This window comes from Polyodon spathula, unplaced genomic scaffold (assembly GCF_017654505.1).
Source record: "Polyodon spathula isolate WHYD16114869_AA unplaced genomic scaffold, ASM1765450v1 scaffolds_65, whole genome shotgun sequence".
NCBI lineage: Eukaryota > Metazoa > Chordata > Actinopteri > Acipenseriformes > Polyodontidae > Polyodon > Polyodon spathula.
Genome location: NW_024471559.1, coordinates 19,814 through 36,256, shown reverse-complemented (window position 1 = coordinate 36,256; position 16,443 = coordinate 19,814). Strand labels below are relative to the sequence as shown.

Below are 16,443 nucleotides of genomic sequence, written 5' to 3'. Positions count from 1 at the left end.
GGGGCATGGTGAGGCAGGGCAGTTGGAAGGGGGGGATTTTCAACAGAAGAATGACTAAGGGATACACGAGCAGATCGGGGCTTCCAAATGGATAAGTGTTTTTGGTATTGTGGGTTGCACAAAAAACTGTTATATTCCAATGTCGCGCAACTGCTTTGTGCTATATTGGAATATCTCTCTTTTTATGCCAAGTAGTATTTTTTTGGAGGCACAAATTTAGTGAGGGGATTGTGTGAAGATCGAAGATCAGGCCCATAGTCTTTTTGAAGTTGGGACTTTAATGGAGTGATGGATGAAATTGATCACTGAAAAGAGGCCATGTGTGAGAGGTCAGATCTTTCAAAGTATTAAAGTTATCTTCTTGATACTTGCTGCACACACTGAACTGCTCTTCTAGTTTAATAATGTGTCAATATTTTACATATTGGTCGTCATGCATGCTGAAGGGAAAAAAATGCAATAACAGTACAGTACAGTAAATCTCTAGCTGTGAATAGAATAGGCATTGAGTGTAGAAAATGATTTAGAAATACACTAGCAACCACTGGGGTGGTGTGTTAAACCATTTTGTTTAACCATCCTTATGAAAGTGCCCCGTAGTAAAAGTATAGCAAAGTGTATTAAAGCACAGGGAAAGCAAGGTAAAGCATAAGTAAGTATGGTAAAGCACAGCGAGGTCTGTTCAATTATATTAAAAAAGAACCATATTAAACTAACCCTTGCAAAGGGCAATAATAGACCACCGTGAAAGCATTGTAAAGCACAGGTAAGTATTGTAAAGCCCAGAGAGGTATGGTAAAGCATATTAATAGCACAACAAATCATTTTAAACTATGAGAAAAGTATCAGGAAACTGCAAAATCATTATGTAAATTTAGTGTGGCAAACCTTTATAAGGGAAACACAACTAAACAGTAGACTTTCAGTATAAAGGCAGTGACTGTCTGAGATAATTTAGCCTTAATTTGGATGAGTCCACTCACTTTAGCCTGCTTCTTTGCATGTTTTAAACTGATCCAGTGATGTTTTCACTCCCAAAAGATGCAATCACAACTGAAATACTTCTGAACTTTATCAGTTTGATTCCCATTTATGTAATTAGTGCTGATGAAATGTACTTCCTACGCTGAGTTTAGACTGCCCCTGAAGCTCAACTGCAGCTCTCCACCTTTTGGAATTATTTGGACCAAATATTGATTATTGACCAGAAATGGTTGCGCTCCACATTATCATGTAATTTCACATCTGTGATTAGCATTAATCTTAGACTACCATACCAAAGGTAACAGTATAGACCAAGAAAAGCTAATCTGTGAAACCTGCTGTAATTGTCTCTTAAACCACACTGCATTATCCAGGATTTAGCTGGTTGTCTAACTTCAATATTTCAGGAACCCTCACACTGTAGTTAACTTAATGTTTGAAGCTTGAGGCTTCACGAGACAATCACAATGATGTGTTTTACATGTATCAAAGCGGTAGACGGAAACAGTGAGTCCTGCCCTCCACACTGAATAAAAGTAATTTATTATAATAACACATTTAACAAAAGAGTGGTCAAAGTTAAAAAAATTACTTTTTAATCAATGTACCTTCAGCATTGATAACGAGGTAAAACTACTATGAAGGAGATACTACACTGTAACTTAGTTTGCATTGGAAAGTTAATGTTAAATCCCCACACATTTTAATAATGTTCATAAAAAATCATTTCCTTAGAAAATAACATTATAATATATGGTGTCTTATCAGCACTGTGACAAATTATCACTTTACACACTGTCCCTAAGTTATAACCACTGTGCTGAAGAGAGGTTCCTTTCAGTAAGAAGCAAATTAACCCACCTGGGTGGTTATCGGTCAGAGGTGTGACTTGTGTCATTTTGCAAAGCAGTTCTTGGAACTGGGAGATAGGGCTCAGCCCCCCTGCCCACCTGCTATAGGACACTATAAAGCCTCCATGGGGACCTGGACTGAGCACAAGCACCAACAGCAAGAGACTGAGAAGAACACCATGAAGACCTTTCTGCTCCTGACTTCCCTCCTGGCGGTGGCACCTGTAAGCCAGGCTGCAGGTAAATGTCATTGTCTACAGCTTGGGAAAGAGTTGTGGATTCATTTTCAAAGATTTTTTTAAACTTAGCTTTTGAAGACGTTTGCAGTGTTTTTGGTTCTTATTACAGTTATTATTGCTTTATATAAGTCTGTGTTACGATGCTTGGACAGGAGTTCAGGTGCTGATCTTCAGTTGCATTTGGCTGCCGCAGACATATGTAAAGTAGGCTAGATCACCGTAAGTGCCTTTATATTAGTAAGCACCAGCACCATCTGCTGTACAACAGTGTATTGACAACAAACTTGCAAGGAAACTTGTTTCCAAAGTGGCTGATCACTAGATGGCGCTGGTTCTTATACAGAAAAAAGGGAGATCTGGTTAACAAGGTGGCACATAACACCAAGTCAAATAAGCACAACTAATACAAACAAGTTAATCAAATTACAAGAAACAATTTATTAGAAAAGGTCAAAACAAAAGCATGTCTTGGCTATGCACCAGTGTTTCAAACTTCACAAAGATATAGAAGTCAGACCAGCCAATCTCTATAAATCCCAATGATGAACACAGTAACCCAGGTTGCTTATCCTTATCAGAATGGTACAAAGGATACACTTTGCCTTGGCTATGTTACATCTATCTACGGCAGGCAATTATAACTGAAAAGCAGGTGAAAACATATAAACAGAACAAATAACACAAAGCATTTTGAGTAATTGCAATAAGAATCACTCAGAATGACTTTAAACATCATTAAAAGGGCACAGTAATAATAATAATAAAAATACTTTGGAATAGACTTTGAAGTTACTTAATAATCGATGCACTGAGAACACTATTATTAAAAAGCAAGAAGCAAAATGAGCAGATTCTTCAAATCTTCAAACACTTCCAATGCATCTGTGTTTGAAGTTTTTGGAAGTTCATTTAATAAATCGATCTTCAAAGCGTTGACATTCTTGGAGGAGAAAATCTATGCTAATGTTACAAACAACTTAATAGCGATGAAGAAAGCTTGAATTATATGACAGTTGATTGGTTATAATTTAGTGAAACAGGTGTTTTTCTACTTTCAAAAAACAGGAGTTTCAAAGCTTTGCTCCAGCTTGGCATTGAAAGTATGCGTTGCTGTCATGATTGTAAAACACAGGTTTAAAATCTCCTCTCACATCCTTTCACTTGCAGAAGTGAAGCTCACTCTGGGTGAGGGATTTGAAAAAGCACTTTTGGATCTGGCCTCAGGGGGGCAGCAGAAACGTGAAGAAGGTGAGTGAGGGTTAAATGGCAGTTCAGCTCACTGAGGCTGGTCCTTTACCAAAGCACATCAATTGGATGTCTAAATGATTCCAGTCTCTTATAGAACTTTGCAAAGGCATAATAAAGTACAGTAAAAGCATGGTAAAGCATAGAAACAATATGCAAACCATTGTAAACTATGGAAAATACATAGTATAACCATGGGAAAACTGCAAAATTACTGGTAAACTTTGATAACTGAGCCTGGTATTACATAAATACACAAACTATATTAAACATTAAAGGTGAACACATTGTTGGCATGAAGGCTTAGTAAAATTCAGAAGAATTGTTTTGCTTACCTCTAATTAGTATTACAAATGTAACATGACTACCTGTTTTGTTTAGGAGTTTTGTTTTTCACTTCAGAGCCAGTTTCTCCTGCCACGACCATTAGCACTTTGCAGGGGGTTTGCATTAGATTTTTTATTTCCGTATCCTAAAGGCTCATTTAAAAAAAATAGCAAATCTGGATTTGGCATCATAAGTTGTTAACAGGAATTTGGCTTGGCCAGTTCCTTTGAATGTAAGCTGCAGATTTAGTTTATAGATAATTTTTTTAAAAAGCCAATACAATCAGTATAAAATATTCAAATTATGAAAACCTGTTTTTCTACGTGCAAAATATCTACAATTAAATATTTTCAATGAAGTTGATAAAAGGCAGCTGTTTATATTTTCTCGGGGCATGGGAGGAGGGGGGGGGTATATTTACAATATAAAATTATGCTTTTGACAAATTTTTAAGTGCAGTTGCTAGAAAGGCTTGGCTCATAGCGATAGGAGGTAGAGAGGCCACTCAGGTACCATGCATATGTGGCAATTTTAAAATCAAGATTAAAAACCTATATGTTTGACAAGGCATTTCAGTATAAGATCTGTACATCACTTTGAGATGTTTCACGACAGACACTTTATAAATCCCTATTGTATTGTAATTGCCATTAATAGGCTGTGTTGGGAACATGACTTATTGTATAGTCAACTCTACTATTCCTGAGTTAAATAAACCCTTTGAAGCGGCCCAGGATGGCAGAACAGGAGCTCAGTAGAGTTGTAAACTGCACCTCTCACTTTAGCTGTGTGTTCTTTTATGATTTAACAGGCTTTGCGGATGACAGCGATGAAAGCCAGGTGAAGAGAGAGTTGGGTGAGTAGCTGGACGCAAGCAGACATCTGACTGCTATTCAAGCCCTTTGTATTGGGGCGAAAATGAAGCTCGTGATATTGTACTGGGTTTAATGTGCTAGCAGAGGGCAGGATTTGAAATGGGCGGGGAAAAGCAGGTAAAACAGTGTAGGTTTTCAAAAAGATATAAGCTTCTAAGAGTGGCTCACCTGGTAAAAGCACAGCAGGGTTGTGTGCAGGGTGATTCATACAGCACAGGTTTAAGTCCTGGCTGTGCAAAGTGGCCGGTCTTCGCTGGGGATTCGGAAGGGAGCGTCGCATTGGCTATGGTGCTTCAGTGGGTTAGGGAGGCAACCCTGCTGGCCAGAAGCCCAGTGAGCTCAACAGCAGACACTTGCAGAACTGGTCTTTGTCCTCCAGAGGCAGGTTGTTCGATGAAATCTGCTCTCGAGTTCCTGGGTGGAAAAGAGGAAGCTGGCTCAGCCGTGAGATCGGAGGACTCCCACTCCTTCAGTCCTCCTGAGCTGTGTGGGGAATTGCTGTGGTGAGGGGGACAATTATTGGACATTTCAAATTGGAGACAAAATCGGGGGTAAAATCATTGGCACACTAAATTAAAATAATAAAAGCATTATAATAATTATCACTGAACACGTTTAAACTTTTAAACGTTGCCATATTGGGAACTATTGTAACCCATCAGAAAATCCACCATGAGAAGTCTTCCATCACTTACTGCATCGTGTATAAGAGTGTTTATAGCATTTCATTGTATATGAAAAGACTGGAAAAATATTGAATATGAAATAAACTTGTCTCATAGCGGTAGGAGGTAGGGAGGGCACTCAGGTACCATGCATATGTGACAATTTTAAAATCAAGATTAAAAACCTATATGTTTGACAAGGCATTGCAGTATATGATCTGTACAGCACTTTGAGGTGTTTCACGACAGACACTTTATAAATCCATATTGTATTGCATATTGTATTGTAATTGCTATTAATAGGCTGTGTTGGGAGCATGACCTACTGTATAATCAACTCTAATATTCATGAGTTAAATAAACTCTTTGAAGCGGCCCAGGCTGGCAGAACAGGTGCTCAGTGGAGTTGTAAACTGGACCTCTCACTTTAGCTGTGTGTTCTTTTATGATTTAACAGGCTTTGCAGATGACAGCGATGAAAGCCAGGGGGAGAAGAGAGAGTTGGGTGAGTAGCCGGACGCAAGCCGAGACATTACTGCTATTCAAGCCCTTTGCATTGGGGCGAAAATTAAGCTTCTGATATTGTACTGGGTTTAATGTGCTAGCGGAGGCAGGGTTTGAAATGGGCAGAGTAAAGCAGGTAAAATGCTCTTAGCTTTTCAAAAAAATATAAGCTTCTAAAAGAGGCTCACCTGGTAAAAGCACAGCCGGGTTGTGTGCAGGGTGAGTCATACAGCACAGGTTTACGTCCTGGCTGTGCAAAGTGGCCGGTCTTCGCTGGGGATTCCGAAGGGAGCGTCGCATTGGCTATGGTGCTTCCTTAGGTTAGGGAGGCAACCATGCTGGCCAGAAGCCCCGGGAGCTCAACAGCAGACACCTGCAGAACTGGCCTTTGTCCTCCAGAGGCAGGTTGTTCGCTGAAATCCGCTCTCGAGTTCCTGGGTGGAAAAGAGGAAGCTGGCTCAGCCGTGAGATCGGAGGACGCCCACTAAACCTTCAGTTCTCCTGAGCTGTGTGGGGAATTGCTGTGGTGAGGGGGAAATTATTGGACATTTCAAATTGGAGACAAAATCGGGGGTAAAATAATTGGCACACTAAATTAAAATAATAAAAACATTATAATAATTATCACTGAACACGTTTAAACTTTTAAACGTTGCCATATTGGGAACTATTGTAACCCATCAGAAAATCCACCATGAGAAGTCTTCCATCACTTACTGCATCATGTATAAGAGTGTTTAAAGCATTTCATTGTATATGGAAGGACTGGAAAAATATTGAATATGAAATAAACTTGTCTCATAGCGGTAGGAGGTAGGGAGGGCACTCAGGTACCATGCATATGTGACAATTTTAAAATCAAGATTAAAAATCTATATGTTTGACAATACATTGCAGTATATTATCTGTACAGCACTTTGAGGTGTTTCACGACAGACTCTTTATAAATCCATATTGTATTGCATATTGTATTGTAATTGCTATTAATAGGCTGTGTTGGGAACATGACCTACTGTATAACCACTCTAATATTTATAAGTTAAATAAACTCTTTGAAGCGGCCCAGTCTGGCAGAACAGGTCCTCAGTGGAGTTGTAAACTGCACCTCTCACTTTAGCTGTGTGTTCTTTTATGATTTAACAGGCTTTGCAGATGACAGCGATGAAAGCCAGGGGGAGAAGAGAGAGTTGGGTGAGTAGCTGGACGCAAGCAGAGACACGACTGCTATTCAAGCCCTTTGCATCGGGGCGAAAATGAAGCTTCTGATATTGTACTGGGTTTAATGTGCTAGTGGAGGGCAGGATTTGAAATTGGCAGAGTAAAGCAGGTAAAACGCTATAGGTTTTCAAAAAAATATAAGCTTCTAAGAGAGGCTCACCTGGTAAAAGCACAGCCGGGTTGTGTGCAGGGTGAGTCATACAGCACAGGTTTAAGTCCTGGCTGTGCAAAGTGGCTGGTCTTCACTGGGGATTCCGAAGGGAGCGTCGCATTGGCTATGGTGCTTCCGTGGGTTAGGGAGGCAACCCTGCTGGCCGGACGACCCAGTGCGCTCATAAAGGGCCACCTGCAGAGCTGCTCTGTATGCTCCAGAGGCCAGTTGTTCGTTGAGATCTGCTCTCGAGTTCCTGGGTGGAATAGAAGAATCTGGCTCAGCCGTGAGATCGGAGGATGCCCACTAAACCTTCAGTTCTCCTGAGCTGTGTGGGGAATTGCTCTGGTGAGGGGGAAATTATTGGACATTTCAAGTTGGGGACAACATTGGGGGTAAAATAATTGTCACACAAAATTAAAATAATAACAACATTATAATAATGTATCACTCAATATGTTTAAACATTGTCATATTGGAAACGATTGTATCCAAACAGAAAAGTCATCATGAGAAGTCTTCCATCACTTACTGCATCGTGCATTTGTGTATAAGAGTGTTTACTGCATTTCACTGTAGGCCTATATGGAAAGACTGAAGAAATATTGAATACAAAATAAATTGGTCTACAGTATAATGTGCACTTACTACACCTATATTTGGCCTGTGTAATGAATTGGCATCTCAGACCAGTGAATTGAATAGTAAGGCAAGGGCTGGATGCACACTGCAAAAAAGATGAACATCTTGCCGTTTAGCCACAGAGCAAGCTCTGTAGTGGATAGGTAAGTACGGGTCTTATGCTGATGTCAGTATTATTACCTGATCACCCGCTAGGAGGAGAGTCATTACACATCCATATTTTTTCTTAAAACATTTAAACTGAACGTATTCAACGTTTCCTTTTCCACAGATGAAAGTGATTTCCTGGGGGGAGGGGGTGAACTGGATGGACTGGTGGATGATCTAGAACAGAAGCGTGAAATGGGTGAGTGTCCAAGCCAAGCCCACAGCCAGGAACAAGCAGGCTGTGAGATTGAGGATCCTAAAGGCTCATTAAAACAAAATAGCAAATCTGGATTTGTTAACGGGAAGTTGGCTTGTCGGAGTTACTTTGAATGCAAGCTGCGGTTTTAGTTTCTAGATATAAAAAAAAAAAAAAAAAAAATCCAATACAATCAGTAGAAATGTTACTGAAAACCTGTTATCTACAGCTGTTTTTCAATCAAAAAATATCTACAGCTGTTTTTCAATGAAGTTGATAAAATGCAGCTGTTTATATTTTCCCAGGGGGCATTTATGGTAATGATATGTTTAGTATTTAAAATGACGCTTTTGACAGATTTTTAAGTGCAGTTGCTATGAAGGCTTGGCTCATAACTGTGGAAGGTACGAAAGGCATTCAGGCATATATGGCAATTTTTAAATCAAGATTACAAACCTATATGTTTGACAAGGCATTTCAGTACATTAGCTGTACAGCGCTTTGAGGTGTTTCACAGCAGGCGCTTTATAAATCCCTACTGTATTGCATATTGCACTGCAGTTGCTATTAAGAGGCTGTGTTGGGAACATGACTTACAGTATAACCAGCTCTACTATTCATGAGTAAAACTGTTAAACTCTTTGAAGCTCAGTGGAGTTGTAAACTGCACCTCTCACTTTAGCTGTGTGTTCTTTTATGATTTAACAGGCTTCGCAGATGACAGCGATGAAAGCCAGGGGGGGAAGAGAGAGTTGGGTGAGTAGCTGGACGCAAACAGAGGCACGACTGCTATTCAAGCCCTTTGTAAGCTTCTGACTTTGTACTTGGTTTAATGTGCTAACGGAGGGTAGGATTCGAAATGGTCGGGGTAAAGGGGGTAAGACGCTGTAGGTGTTCAAAGAAACGTATGTGATCTCAAACATGTATTTCATGATATCTGGAAATGCATCCTAAAGATTTTGGAGAACGAGATTTGTTGTAGATTATCCTGAAGGAATGTTATGTGTGTTATGTGGTGCGTTAAGTGTGCTGTAACAGATTCATAGTCTAGGGGTGTAGAAATTGTTGGGTATAGTTGTATAATTTGGGGGTAGTTTTAAGGGAACACCTTACTCACAGACTACAAGAAAACCCCTGAAGTAAAATAATGACAAGGTCGTGTCGTCCCCCCCCCCCCCCTAACCTCCCCCCTCTCTCTCTCTGTGCGTGATAGCAGGGAGCGAGAATAAAGGCCTACAAGGAAAGCGCTGGCGTAAGTATAGACGTGCCACACTAAAATAAATAATATTTCTATTAATATAATGCATGCTGACCTTACTCACTATCTATAACATTTACAACCCTCCCATCCTTTTATTGTGCTGAGAAATGTGTGGTTCTTCACTTTTCTATGCTATTGATAAACTGCTGCATCCTGGTACCTTTTCTGTACGTCATATCAGCATTTGCATACTCCATATTGTTAAATACAAACAACCAAAATATATTGCACACAAGAAAGGGGGAGCAGTGGTAAAATTACAAGAGTGTAAGAAACAGCACTTACTGAATTGCTCTCTCTTTCCCCTTTCTAGTTGGATGCAGAAACGGTAAGTATTGTTCTATTCTCTATTTCCTAATTAAACCGTAGCTCTGTACTGCAGAAACTCTGAAGTTAGGGGTAGAACGACTATTAATCTGACCGAACAGTCAAGTTAAAATGGTCGAATATGAATTAATTGTAAAGAAAAGCAAAGTATGTTCTATGTTAGGGTTACATACAAACAGAGACAACTGATATAGCCAATTTAACATCTATCAATTTCGCTATTTTATAGAAGAAATGTAAACCCTTTGTTGCTGTCATTCGAACCACAATTCCACTAAATACTTAGATATAAAAGGTGGACATATTCAGGTGGGCATATTACTAAAGATCAAATGACATGGGGGCACCTTGTCAACAGAATAAATTATCGAGAAATGTCTAATAATAATAAACCTAGGGAACATGCTGTCTTTAGAGTGACAAACTGTATAATGAACATTTAATCAAGGTCTTGGTAGCTAGCTTTACAATGTTAACATTTGCCTTAAACAAACATTTTTATTGATTTTATATTGGTTTTAATCAAACTGTGGTATTTATGTTTATATTTGTAAAATTCCAGGTTACAGATCCACCACCTGCTATTATAGTAAGTAGAACACATCCAGGCTGTACTTACTCTTATTATTATTTTATTTTACTTTATTTTTATTTGTGTTGTTGTTGTTTATTTTAATTGACACTACTCTCTAGCAAATATTTGTTTTTTATGGCATGTATAATCCAACATGTTTTGTATGTGTTATGGGGGAAACAAGTTATGTGGTCATTGAATGGTAATAGTTTATGGAATGTTTGATTACTCAGTATTGTGTTCTTGGCATGTCCTTGGCTAGAAGTTCAATAAAATCTAGAAGCCTGGAAGTTTAATAAAATTTCTCTATAAAACGTACTACATGCCACAACATCGTAACTGTGATGACAGACACCCACGTGCAAGTCAACTTCCCGTGCAGGAGGTTAGGACCCCACCTGACACCATGTGGCATAGGGGCTTAGGGAAAGAAAGGAAAATGATATATAATAGTAAAAAAAGTTGCTGTTTCTAAATTATCTGCAATTATTTTTCCCCAGCTCAATCTTGCCAGCATTGTAAGTATATAATTGTATTTAAAAATATAGCTTCTCTAACATTTAAGGGAAACTGCTTCCCAGTCCTTTATCGTTTACCACTAGGCTGCACAACCTCCCAGTCCTTCAGCTCTAACCTCTGTCACACAACTTCCCAGTCCCCCATCTCTAACATCTAATACACAGTGCTTTCCAGTTCCTCATCTCTAACCTCTAATACACAGTGCTTTCCAGTTCCTCATCTCTAACCTCTAATACACAGTGCTTTCCAGTTCCTCATCTCTAACCTCTAATACTCAGTGCTTCCCAGTTCCTCAGCTCTAATCACTAAGCTACACAACTCCTCAGTTGTAAACCGAATACCACACTTCCCCGCCACACTGCCTTTCATAAACATGAATTATTACACAGAGTAACGTTTTATCTCTTCCCTAGATCATTACCGCCACTGCACCGGTGGCACTTTTCGTAAGTATTTGAGAATAATTTTGAACTCTGCATATTTAGTCAGTGACCCTGTTAAAATGAACTCTATGAATATCCTAGCATTAAAAACAACTAAACCTCATAAAATTAAGAAGTGATTACCTGAAATCAGTTCTGCCCTACATGGAGTTGTTTGTTTCATGTAAAATGATTTATCATTGTTATAAACTAGCAACTGATCAATAACATGAACTCCTGTACAGTGAGGGGGTACCGTCAAGTGCAGTTTGTATGAAGACAAGACGTCACTAAACTCTCCCTTCTCCCTATCTTTTTCAGCTGTTTGCTCAAATCGTGAGTATTGCACACTTGTCATTTGTCATGAAACTTGTGGATGACATTCTTTAGTATAAGTTTCAGAAATTGGGTGTTTCTGGAAGTGTAACACTTAAATACTTTTACAGACACTTATACTTTTACCGTTTGCCCAACCATGCTGAAACTTGCTAGACAAGTTATTGAGTGTGCCTTCATATTTGAGAAATGGAGGGTATCTGTGGATGTCTGAATGTCATACTGTGGATCAAGGTCATGGTGATCCTGTTTTTCATGTGACTGCCCTTGTAAATGTTCACCATAGCAAAAGCATAGCAAAGTGTTCTAAAGCACAGTTTAGCCCAGAGAAGTTAGTAAAACATATTAGTTAACATGATAAACCAGGATAAACTAGGGTAAAAGACTAGTATAACCATAGGAAAAGCATGGGGAAGACTATAAAAATACTGTGATAAACTCCCACAACAAATTGTGGTGCTCAATGCATGTGTGGCAGTGTGCCCCGCCCTTGTGTACATTTTTGTGCTCTGTGTTGTATGTATTGTGTTAATGTTGGTGTATTGTCATTGGTACATGGGATATAATATGGGTTATGAACACGAGTGTTTTAAAATGTATACTTGTATTTAGGCACGAGGATTGCACAGCACTTCACGTGCAGGTAAAATGTAATAATATGTGAGCATAGGGAAATTGCACTAGATTAATTCACATGCAGTTGTACCCAGACTCCAATTGAATGATTGATTAGCAATCAAGTCTCGGTACAGCTGCATAAAAGCAACATGTTTTCACTCACTCTGGGTTGTGTGTTCAGGTGAGTGGAGAACGGGTGTGGAGAAGGATTAGTAAAATAATAAAATAGTAGGTGTAGTTTTTGTCCCTGTGTGTCAGTGTCTCGTTTAGTTATAGTGCGTTTTGTTTGTCTGTTTGTTTTGGCTACCAGTGCCATGTCCTGTGTTTTGTTTGACTTTCAAACCTTTTATTTTCTGTTTGTTTAATTATTAAACTACGCATCAGCGGCTTCACCATTTCAAAACCTGCATTCTGTGTTGGTTCCTGTTTCTGGTCTGACGTCACCCACTACAGCTGTCTTTGTGACAGCATGTCATAAAGAACTGTAAGAAATGTTACAGAGTAGTTGAAGAGGTTGTGATAAAGGCTTTTAAAGCTATTCTTAACTCCTTATTGCACACATTCTCGCAGATCTTTTTGTTTCCAGTCTTTATTTTCACCCTGTTGAAGCTTCTTTAACCTGCCATCAATACTTCTTGTGTAGCAGGTATTACGATCCCACCTGCTCTCTACCAACTTTGCTGCACATTATTTGCGACCCTAACACAAATGACCCAGGCATGATACTGAAGCAAACAGATGTACTATTTTAGCTGAATTTTAATTTTCTATACTGTTTTTCCCCAGAACTGCGTTTGCGCTGTTTAATGGGTAAGTGTCTTTTTCATTTCTTTGTTTGGTGTGATAGTGTATGCACAGTATTGTCAGCTTTATCCACTGTCTGTTAATAAAGACAGTATTACATAAAATAATCTGATAAATACCAATTACCCAGTGTTATAAATTGCACTGGTGAAGCATTGGGCACTGAAACTAATATAACAGGGCCGAGATTGGGCGTGAACTGTCGTAACCACAACGCAAAAGAGCCGGGCTCGTCTGCATTTGTGGTTTTAGAGCTTTTAACCTCATCTCATCTCAGCAACAGGGCACACAATCCATAATGGCAGAACATCATGCAATATAGCCCATTACACTTGTGCAATACTACTGTAATATGCTTCTAACAGTTTGGTGCTAGAGAGGAATTTCAAAGGGCACCAAGTGGCACACTGGGTAATTCTCTTTAGGGTTAGGGTTTCGATCAAATTGCTTCAGAGTAACTAACTAACTTTTGTTCCCCTCTTTTCTTAGTTGAAAGACGCTGCGGTAAGTTACATTTAAAAAAAAAAAAAATATATATATATATATATATATATATATATATATATATATATATATATATATATATATATATATATATATATATATATATATATCCATTTAATGCTAAAAAGTTTTTTACTAATATATTCTCTTTCTTTTATGTTAACAATTAAGCGAGGAGGTGGAGATGCCGTTACAGTAAGTATTGCACTTAAATGAAATAACATTTTTTGTTGCTACACATAGTCGGGTGGCACAGTAGTTAACTTCTGAAGACCTGCAGGTTTAAAAGTACAAAACAGAGCAGTCCTCTCTTCCATGTCTTTCCACTGGTATAAGAGTCCCCCAAAGGGGGGACATGATTAAAGTCTTTCAATTCTTAGAAGGAGTTGAAATAGTTAACTTAACCAATACTTCAAGCACAGTACAGAAACCAGGACCAGAGAACACAGTTGTAAAGTAAGTGGAAATAGACTTAGACAGAGGGTAGGAGACACTTCTTCACACAGAGTGGTGAGAGGTATGGAATGGGTTACCTAGTCATATTGTTGGGGCAGAATCACTTCATCATTTAAGACCCAACTTGACAACATTTTTCAATCAATCAGCTACTCGGGACCGGAAGAGCTTAGATGGGCCGAATGGCCACTGCTAATTCGTAAATTATCATATGTTCTTATGTGAAGTTTGACAGTGTCTCATCCTGAATAAATATTTAACACAGTAGCAGGGTGACATAGCATATGTTAACTGGAAAGGGTCTAGGAAAACATGAAGGACTCTAATAGACATGACAGAGAATGGGATGGAAATAGTGAAAGACTCTGATTGCATAGCAGTTTCACCCATTCCAGGTTTTACTAGGAGCTTGATTAGCCACAGTGTACAGGTAACAAGCTCAGGTGTGTCTTATTAAACTCATAGTAAAACCAGGAATGTATCAAACATCTATGCAATTGGAGTGTTTTCAAAGTGAAATCAGATATCGGTTTTCAAAGATTGCACTGTTGTGGCATTTAGAATCATAATTACAGCAAAAACCTTGATTATGCTTATCCGAACAGCCCCTGTCTGGTTGTGTCCTGTGCTCTTCTGCCCTGTTGTCATAGAAAACGCACTATTCAGCCCTTAAGCTCTGGGATGTACAGAACATATCAAGTAAAGGGTTTGAATTACATGATATCATTTTTAGGTTTCTTGATTGGGAAAGTTTGTAATTCGATTAAGAAACCCCACTTTGTCATATTGCGCATGCCTGTCTGACACAAATTGCCTTATGGACCTGGTTATACATACTCAAAAAACAAGCTGCTCAATGCCATGCACTTCTATTCATTATATAGATCTCAAATGTGCTGTTTTGAAAGAAACATACATTCTAACATTTTCATTTTAAAACACTGTATCTAGTATCGCACAAGGTAAAGACATTTATATGTACAGCCATGCTTTTAGACTGTCTTGCACTTCTTGGGTCATTTCACCTGGAGAGTGAAATTGTCTCCACCCCTTCACTAGCCTCTTTCCTGTCATTAACCAATTGGCTGCTTCCTCTGTTGACTGACAAGCTTTCAGCCAGTAACATGCTTTGACCCACTGCACATTTGAGGTCTCCGTAGCTAATGGAAGTGCAAAACATTTATGAATTTACAATTACTTTAATGCTGACGAAATGAGACCAGTAATAAGGTTGCTCAGGCATAGAAGAAGACAGAAAGAGGGATTTTAAAGCCTAGGATATCACTCCTTTAAAATGCATGCCAATTACCAATTTCTTATTCCTGCAGACCACTATTACAGATACAGACCATGCTACCGCTGCACTTACCGTCGCTGGTGGAAGAATATGTAAAAGAGGGAGTGACCCCCTCAATACTTTCCATGGATGCATGCAGCATTCCACAGCCCTGCAGCCCTGCAATGCACTGTGCTTTCTGCAATAACAACAACAGCAAAGATTTTAAATACTCAGTTGATGTGCAGAGTAACTTCTTGCAATACTATATTCCATACACAATGTTTAATATTGTTTAAAATAGACCTGCAACTGATTACCCCTCTGTAGATCAATGCAAATTCAATTTGCATGTAGCAAATACATATTTATAGTACAGATTTTTTCTTTTTTTCCGGACTGACAAACAAATATGTTCGTGTCATGTCCAAAGCTTCTGCTTAAAATGCAAAAATAAAGACTTATGCAAGCATCAAATATGCTGTCTGTTTATTTACTTCCCAATGAATTACTTTCAAATACTGATGGAGACCAACTGTGTTCTTTGTGTTAAGCATTGGTGTTAAGCATAGGTAAGCAAAAAAAAAAGCCCACAAAAGTATGAAAAGCATATTAATAAAACATGGCAAACCATGGCAGACTATGGTAAATGTATTGTACAACCTTGGGAAAAACATGGGAGAACTGCAAAAGTACCATGCAAAAATACCATGGTAAACTTTTATAAGGGATTCATCACCCATAACATTTAACAATTCCAACGAAATCTAAAGCAACTTCCAGAAAATGAAAGGGCTCGATTCTCAAAGCTCTTTACTCCAAATCATCATTATCGCATTTTCTTCAGCAACTAGAAACCCACCCAAGAGTTTTACCAAACCACCATTAAATAGCTGAAACATTTAATTTAGGGGCTTGTAGTGGTCTGAAGTGGCTTCCTATTGAGCTGTTGACAATTCTGAGTAAATAGCATTTAAAATCCAGTCTTAACTGGTCAATTTATCAGACATTATAGGACATTCCTGTAAAGGACCATTCCAGAACTTTGATGCACATGTGCAATGCATATGTGTCTTATATGAAACATATATCTTCATAATTTCTATCAAAAAGGTTTATTTTTTTCAAACCTTGGTTATTTCTTAAAAGTTTACCAGAACAAAAGCACAGCAAAGTGTAATAAAGCATGGTGAAAGCATGGTAAAGTATAGATAAGTATTCTATAGCACAGAGAGGTATAGTAAAGCACATTAAAGCACATAGCAAACAAAGGTAAGCGATGGTAAAAGCGTAGTATAATCA

The 16,443-nt window shown here is 38.6% G+C and overlaps 1 protein-coding gene across 6 annotated transcripts; it reads left to right on the top strand.

Annotated features, from left to right (window-relative positions):
* The first annotated feature begins 1,945 nt into the window (after nucleotides 1-1,945).
* Nucleotides 1,946-15,618, top strand: LOC121307972. 6 transcript variants are annotated; one of them, XM_041240247.1, is made up of 16 exons: nucleotides 1,946-2,075; nucleotides 3,242-3,322; nucleotides 4,458-4,502; nucleotides 5,644-5,691; nucleotides 7,973-8,047; nucleotides 8,753-8,800; nucleotides 9,261-9,296; nucleotides 9,619-9,633; nucleotides 10,195-10,221; nucleotides 10,707-10,724; nucleotides 11,139-11,171; nucleotides 11,469-11,483; nucleotides 12,888-12,911; nucleotides 13,395-13,409; nucleotides 13,581-13,604; nucleotides 15,194-15,618. In XM_041240247.1, exons 1-16 carry the CDS (start codon nucleotides 1,961-1,963, stop codon nucleotides 15,256-15,258), a joined length of 684 nt encoding a protein of 227 aa, XP_041096181.1. In that variant the 5' UTR covers nucleotides 1,946-1,960; the 3' UTR covers nucleotides 15,259-15,618. The 6 variants fall into 6 exon arrangements, with proteins under 6 accessions (XP_041096181.1, XP_041096180.1, XP_041096182.1 ...); XM_041240246.1 differs by having other exon boundaries at nucleotides 9,258-9,296; XM_041240248.1 differs by lacking the exon at nucleotides 4,458-4,502 and having other exon boundaries at nucleotides 9,258-9,296.
* The last annotated feature ends 825 nt before the right edge of the window (nucleotides 15,619-16,443 follow it).

What these genes read in the sequence shown, in the direction of transcription:
- LOC121307972 (XM_041240246.1), top strand. Translation starts at nt 1,961, where the DNA reads ATGGGGACCTGGACTGAGCACAAGCACCAACAGCAAGAGACTGAGAAG. An exon ending in GCAGCAGAAACGTGAAGAAG is followed by an intron (nt 3,323 to 4,457) that starts GTGAGTGAGGGT and finishes ATGATTTAACAG; the next exon opens with GCTTTGCGGATGACAGCGAT. An exon ending in CCAGGTGAAGAGAGAGTTGG is followed by an intron (nt 4,503 to 5,643) that starts GTGAGTAGCTGG and finishes ATGATTTAACAG; the next exon opens with GCTTTGCAGATGACAGCGAT.